The sequence below is a fragment of the Rhineura floridana genome, chromosome 6, assembly GCF_030035675.1.
Source record: "Rhineura floridana isolate rRhiFlo1 chromosome 6, rRhiFlo1.hap2, whole genome shotgun sequence".
NCBI classification, from domain to species: Eukaryota; Metazoa; Chordata; class Lepidosauria; order Squamata; family Rhineuridae; genus Rhineura; species Rhineura floridana.
In genome coordinates, this window is record NC_084485.1 from 114,579,550 (window position 1) to 114,587,380 (window position 7,831).

The following is a 7,831-nucleotide window of genomic DNA, read 5'->3' on the forward strand; positions in this document are numbered from 1 at the left end:
TCTTGGTTTACCAAAAGCCTGATCCTTGGCTGGGGCTTTCACAGACCAGAAGAGTGGGCAGGGTATTTACCAAGGTGGAGAAACAGTATCAAATGGTGGCAGCAGTGAAGAGATAGTGTAACATCATCAAGTATCCAGAGTAACCCAGGGCTGTATGCTTTATAGACACAAAGATACAGGGGGTTTGTGGCCTGCAAGTGCACCCAGACACAAAGTAGCAATAAGCCAGAAGGAGACTAAGGCAAAGTCTCAAGGCAATATTGTGAAATAGGGAGTGGCTGGTGGTGCTGCCTAGCAGTGGGATCTTGCAAGATCTGTGCTAGAGCCGGTGGGACAACAAATAAAAACCAGGATCCTGACGGGTGGTGACCAGAGCTGGGGTACACAAGGTGGGACCTGACAGGTTGTGGCAGCAGGAGGGATCCTGACATGCATGAAGAACGATTCACTTCCTCTTAACAATATCTCCACTTTTTTGGGGGGGGGGAGGATACTCAGTAACTACAAGAATTGAGCAAAGACTTCCTGTTTCACTCTCAGAAATATGAAAGCTAGAGCAGAGAATATATAAGGAACTTTTTGAGCTGAAAGTTTATTTTTAGTGTAGAGAAGAGTGACTAACTTCTTATACCACTTTAACAGTCATCATGACTTCCCTCAAAGAATCCTGGGAACTGTAGTTTGCTAAGGGTACTAACCTCACGGAGCTACAATTCCTAGCACCCTGAACAAACTATAGTTTGCAGGTTTCTCCATGACTGTGACAATGGTATAAGGGTGCTTTAAATGCATCGTGTGGATGTGACACCAAGAACTGTAAATCTGAGGATAAGTCCTTGTGGCTGCCCTCTGAAAGCTAAGCTTGTACAATCAGCAGGACCATTTGAGGCATTTGCTGCTGGGCTAAACCAGCTCAAAGTAGCCACAAGGAGGGTTCTGAGCATATGAATGCTCCCATTTAAAAAGTCCCAACACATTAGAATAGCCACCTGTGCAGTAGTGTAGTGGCAAATTCAGAAGTGAAGGGTCCCTTCATGATAGTCACAACCACACCCCCTCCTCCTTTTTTTGCTGCTGGGTTGAGAATGAGATCCTTGCTAATGTCTTCTCCCACAGCAACAGATATCCCTGGGAGCCAATAAGCATGAAAGGGGAGGATCTTAACTGCTAAGAAGAGTCTTCTCAATGGCTGGCTCATCTCCTTTCACTCTGATTGCCTCCAATCAGTAGGAAAGGGCACTGAAGCATGTTAGAACACTCTTCTCAGTGGCTAACACACTCCCCTTCCACGCTGATTATCTCATAGTATGCTGAAGACATAGGGACCCTGCTGGGACCCTGCTCCCCAAAATGTAAGTGGCCTAAGACCTCCTGAGACTCTGGATGACTACACCCCTGCACCTGCCTCTTTTTTCACCGGGACAGTACCTGGACAGGAATTGAAGATCTGTGCCTGGATTCTGATGTTCAAGCCCAAGAATGGCCTGGGAGTAGATATCTTAGGGGCAGTATTTAACCCTCTTATGCTGTCACTTGACAAATGCTCATTCTGTTCCACTTGGGTCCAAACCAGATTCGATACACGCTCATGGAGACTGCACAGGTGCAGGACAGGAAGCTGAATGCAAAGAGGTGCCTGGGGATAATGGGGGAAGATTGGAATGAGAGTTGTCTCCCCTCCTCTGACTGCACCTCACTCCTCTCACTCACTGCTAAGCACTTTCCTTGACATTCAGTGTTGTGAAAGGCATCTGCAACACCACCATAAAGCTCTTCTTAGTCCCGGGAAAGAGTGCTGTGTTAGCTGGAAGCAGTGGGGGCTGGTGCCCATTGGGACTGGCAGAGCAGATTGCAGGGAGACCAACAGTAGGTGGAAGCAGAGCCAATGACTGATGGAGCCATCTGGTTCCATTTTTGTCCCCATCCTCCTCCCTGCTGAATTCTACAAAGGGAAACGCTGAATAAGGAGGAAGAAGCTAACAGGCAGTGCAACCCCTTGAACTGGTTGTAAGAAGACAGGCAGGTAGGGGGTGGGTGAGGACACACTGAGGTTGGTGGGGGTAGTGCCCTATTGGTGCCAATAGACTACCCTCCCCTTGCAGAAAGGAAGACTGATGCTGAATTTTGCTCCTGGACATTTTTTTATTGATCATTTTGAATTTTGATTGTATTTCGTTGATTTTAAACTTGTAAGCTGCTCAGAGCAGTGGAGACTAGTGGCTCCAATGTCAGAGGAGCAGTGAATCCGTTCCAGGTTTGAGTCCAAACTTTCATGGAGCTGTCCCACGTGCTGCACCTATTTGTAGGTCGTAGCTAGAGACCGAAAAGTAGCACTCACAAATGGCTAACTTCTTCCTTTGAAGATTCAGTAAAGGACCTTGGGGGAAAGAAGCTCTTTAGTCAGGTTAGGTTGACCCAAGCTAAGGTTCTCAGGAGACAACCCAGGGAATGTATACCCTACTGCAGAGAACAGCAGGGTCTTCTCCCAGGCATTTTAGCGTGTGTTTTGAAATTGCTTTTTTAAAAATGTGTTTTTAAATTTGTATATTTGTTTTTAATGTTTTTAATTGTTGTAGACCACTCAGAGAGCTTCAGCTATGGGGCAGTATACAAATGCAATAAATAAATAAATAAATTTCTGCTCTCCTATTGCAACTTGGCCACCCCAGCTCCAACTAAATTAGGGCAATGGCAAAGTATAAACAAAGAGGAGTAAAGTTCTGAAGGTAGCACTCATGTGTATTGTGCAGTGTGTTTCAGGCCCAGTGCATCCTTTCCATAACTGTATGTGGTGGGGCAAGGTGGGTCTGGCAGAATTCTTGCTTCCTCGTGCCTCACTAATCTAAGCAAAATGTGGATCTAAGTAAAATGTGAATTGAACATGTAGCCTCGGTGGTTCTTAACTTTATTTGGGCCACCGACCCCTTTGAGGGTCTGACCCCCTCCCCAGAAAAATGCACATAAACACAAAATTTTGCAAACAATCAGGGCCAGCTCCAGGAATGCCAGGGCCCTTGGGCATCAGCTTGCCCTGGGTCCTGGCATGTGTGCACATGCGTGCGTACATGCACACACAGCCCCCCATGGCCCCCCACCTACCTGTCTGCTGTCTTTTACCATTGCCCTTAACGAAGATGGCAGCCACGGTTTCCCTAAGGGGATGACGCCTCCACCGCCATCTTTGTTGATGGCACACATGCGTGCTACACGTGCACATCTCTGCCATCAACTGAGATGGCAGCAGGGGCTTCAGTACCTTAGGGAAACTGCGGCCACCATCTTCGTTAAGAACAATAGTAAAAGACAGACAGGTAGGTGGGTGCAGATCACAGAAGGGGAGTGGAGGGGTGGCTGAGGGGCCCCCTGTAACTCCAGGGGCCGTTGGGCCAGTGCCCCACCTGGCCACCCTTTAGAACCGGCCCTGCATACAATTAATTTTATTGCATTGGAAATTGGTTTTTTGTTTGTTTGCTTGTTTGTGACCAGTTCTCAGGCCCTCTGAAGCCAGGATAAGAACCCCAGGTGTAGCTCAAAAGACACATCTGAAGATAACTTCTTGCCACTGTGATCAGAGACAGGTTAATTTTGTCTATGCATTTGACCCCTCTCCAGCAATAGGGTCTGACTCCACCATATTTCAGGCAAACTAACAAGTAGTGTCTGCAACCCTAATCCAATACATCAGCAAATTAATTTCTGTGATTTAGAGCTTATTACTATCTGTGATATGTTTTCCTCTACAACCCAAAGAAATCTGCTTAAGAGCCTAGATCTGGCACACGCGCTTCAAATTCAAACAGAATTAGTCTAGACTCTAGAGCATATTATATACTGATTAAAAGAAGTTGCAAAGCAATGTCAACCATTTTCAAAATTATTACTACAAACATGCAATTGTAATGCACTGGGCTAGAAACTACAGGCATATCATTTTTAGTTGTATTTCCATTGCCTATTTCATTTCTCATATACTTTATTTTATTGTATTACAATTTGCATCCCACAGAATTCAAATTGTAATCCAGTAAAATACAATATATAAAATAAAAAGATCAATGAAAATACAATAATAAGAAATCAATATGAATAGTTAATGTGATGGAAGTGCCTTCTCCCACCACATGTCCACAGATCACCTAAATAAAGCTCATGGACCACAGTTTGGGAACCCCTGGAAGTTCTTTTCCATGCTTCCTTACTGTCTTCCACAATCTTGAGTCACATGTCAAACACCTGTTCTGTGTCATGCAGCTGAACAGCAGCCATTTAAAGCCAAGCAGCATATCTGACTGGAGATCTTGAAGTGAAACAGGGAGGGGAAGGTGGTGCATGATACCAAAGCCATAATCAGTGAATAAGATATTGAAAAGAAGAAAGAGATGCTTGAGTGAATGCAGACAAAGGTCTCTAAGAAGCAATGCCACAGCTTTTTGCTGTGTCTGCAATTGCCAGGGCCAAGCACTCATCTGATATGGTGTGCTATCTAAGCATCTTTACTTATGTTTACCACTTGAGATCAATAGGACACTTTCTCCTGAGTAAGCATGCCGAGGACTGCAGCCTTGGAGAGCGTAGAAATAACAAAGGTATTCTCTGATGATTAGAATTTTATCACAGTGCACCTACTTAACAGGAATCCTACTGGACCAGATCATCTGTTTCAGCATCATGTTTCCCCAGTTGCCAGCCAGATGCCTCCAAGAAGAGTCCAAGCAAGGCATGTAGGCCCTCCCCTTTTATGCATCCCTGCTCTCTTTAAAGGACAATACTCTAGTTTTCCAGGCATTTACTCCCCAGGCAACTCCCCAACAGGCAATATCTTCTAACCACCACTAGCTTCACTGCCACCAGGACCTTTACCTTAGGTCCAAATACACCTTAGGAACATGAGGCTGTGTGTGTGAACTTTACTGTTATATTGTGTTACAGTCTTTCTATAAAGTAACCGAGCAACAGGCATGGAATGATGAAAACCAAACAGATGATCATTAATACAGTAGATAAATGTAATAACAAAAGAAGTCCTTATTCCTATTCTGTCTAACTACCTATGAACCTAGAAGTGCCAGGCACTCAAATATAAACAGCCATTCCCCATTCTCTCAGCCAATCACATGCAGCATCCACCAACATTCCATCTTGCTCACTGCAATCCATCCCTCACTATTTACCATAAGCAGCTATAACAATCACACGTATGTATCATCACAAGGCACCCGTCCTCTGATATTCAGAGATGTACTGCCTCTGAACATGGAAGTTCAATGAGCTGCGGTGGATAATATCCAATGATAGACTTATCTTCTGTGAAGCGATTTAACCTAATTTATATTTAAGAAATTGTGCGTAGTGACCATCAGCATATGTTAAATGTGGAGTGTATGATACAGGACCCCCATTTGTCCATTCTGAAGCTACTGCCAATCAGCTTCATTTGGTGACCCTGAGTACTAGAACTGTGAGAGAGATGGAGAAAAATCTCTCTGTTCACTCCATCTGTGTCATCTTTTTTTCTGAACACCACACACACATCCCTATCAAAATCTCATGCACATTATTTTTTGAAAAAGCATTGACCTGACGAGCATTGAAGGTGGAGGGAATTGGCAACATTAGTTAGCTGAAAATTGCCACAGCTCAAACACATCTATTTTAGCAAGCATTAGAGAAAATGCCTTGACATATCTATCATTAGCCCCCATTGCCACTCAAATAAAATTACATCTAAAAACCACCTCCTCCTTGGTAGTGATCAGGATATAAAGTAAAAAGTTCTCTCTATCATACACAGAGGAGTCATGAGGCAGTTGCGTAGTTTTGAACACATGTTTACTCCAAACTAGGAATGGGGAGGAAATTCGATTCAGATCACATCTAAAGGCAAATTATCAAATTCGCCTTTCCTGAAACAATATGAGCTGAAATACAGCAATCCTTCACATTTTGCACTTTTCTGAATTTTATGATGCAGGTCTCAAACCAACCAATGTTTACAAAATGCATATATCAGAGGAACGTTTGCATAAAAATTAATACATTAGTGCAAATAACATACAAAAATGTATTACATTGGGGAAAATTGCTTGCAAAAATGTATGCATTAGTCACAGCCGCATACAAAATTGTGTTCATTAGGAGACATTCACACCAAAATGTGAATGAATTGTCATGAGGATTTAAGATTGTAAAAACGAGAAACAGAGAACCAAAACTGACAGATCCTTCCATCCCTACTTCAAACTACATAAAAACAGAAATCAAAATATGCTCCCTGACTCACTCTAGGCTTTCTCTTTTGACTATCTTTGACAATGAAAAGAAGGATCTTTTATGTAAAGAACATATTACCTTCCTACTCATAGCATCTTGCATTATAATAAACTAGCAATTGAAATTACCAGAGTCAGATATATCAATGCATTCTTGGGTACCAACATGTCAAATACCTAAGTTATTTGGAAAATGAACACAGTGAATGTACCTATCCCATGAATTTGGTCAGAGCAGATTCCTTTTACTCTCTGTCATACTGTTTCATTTCATGTGTCAATAGACATTATTTCAGTTTGTTACAGTTTCATTTATGTTGTCTTGGTAATTATGCTTAAAACTTTCAATAAAAACATTTAAAAAACAAAACAAAGTACCCACAGCTCCAGTGCATAGAATCCAAACATCATAACACAGAAGATGAAATTGAAACTGATTTCATTAATTCTCAGGGTGTGATTCTCATCAAGAGACTACTGATGACAAGCTAGAGAATCCATTAAAGCCTCCGTAGTGTGAATTTAATTTCACAGGCTTCCATGGGACTTGAAAAGCAAATATTCCCAAATAAGCAGTATGTGATTAAAAGCTTAGGAAATTGAGACTCAAAACACTCCACTAATGAAAGCCTCATTCATTTGAAGACTAGGACATAGAATTTTATATACTACTGAAATATTGTGTGTATTTGATGACGTATCATTTTTAAGTTGATGTCTACATTTCACATGAAGAAATTGCATCTTCTACTTAGAACTTGCCTCATTCCCATAAATAGAATTTTCCTTTTGTTTCAAATTTCCCATAATCCTCACAGCTTTTCCCACTGACATTTACATATACACTTAAGGAGCCAAACACTGACTGTAAAATCTGCCTACATTTAGCACACTATGTTTTAGAAGAATAAGAGCACATGCCTGTGCTTAGGTATCGGTAACCTGCTAATCTTCCTTATCACACAAAATTTTGTTTTGTTTTTAAAGTGAGTTAGACTTACAGTAAGGTGATATGCTGTAGATTTCTGCATTTTTGCCTCTTGGAGATGGCCCAGGAAAGTAATAGCAACTCACAACAACTGCTGCCACTGCTGCTTTATAAAAAGTGTCATCTTCATAATATGTTAGGTGGAGCAATGATTGAAGGGTTGGCCTGGTAGACGTAAATATTTCACAAGTAATTCACTAGCTTCGCATTTTTTTCTGCCTCTGGCTGAAATTTTAATTGAAGGAATGTATCTATGACAACAAAGGAAGCAGAGAGGCAAATGGGTGAATCCTGCTCTCAGTTAAAACAATGAGAGTTTACTATCAATGTTAATGGTAACAGGACTTCAAAGACAAAGCAACCCCAGATTGAAATAAAGAAAGAAATCCAAGAGTGAAATTCTAATTTCACATAGATTGGCAGTAAACATCTAGATAAAGGTCATTGATTACGTTTCATAATAAAGTTGACGCTAGCCAGCAGAAAGAGGTCCATGGTAATGGAACATATACAGTATCATCATCATCATCAATTAATGTGCATGGCAATTTACAAAGTACCAGAGGAGAAGCCA

At 41.9% G+C, this 7,831-nt stretch overlaps 1 protein-coding gene across 1 annotated transcript in view; it reads right to left on the reverse strand.

The window, feature by feature from the left end:
• The window catches only part of LOC133386766 (uricase-like), a 60,661-nt gene extending 53,272 nt beyond the window's left edge, over positions 1–7,389 (reverse strand). The window contains exon 1 of the mRNA XM_061630539.1: positions 7,271–7,389. Within this exon, the coding sequence (XP_061486523.1) occupies positions 7,271–7,300 (30 nt within the window). The 5' untranslated portion in view covers positions 7,301–7,389. The remainder of the gene's footprint in view (positions 1–7,270) is intronic.
• Between the last annotated feature and the right edge of the window lie 442 nt (positions 7,390–7,831).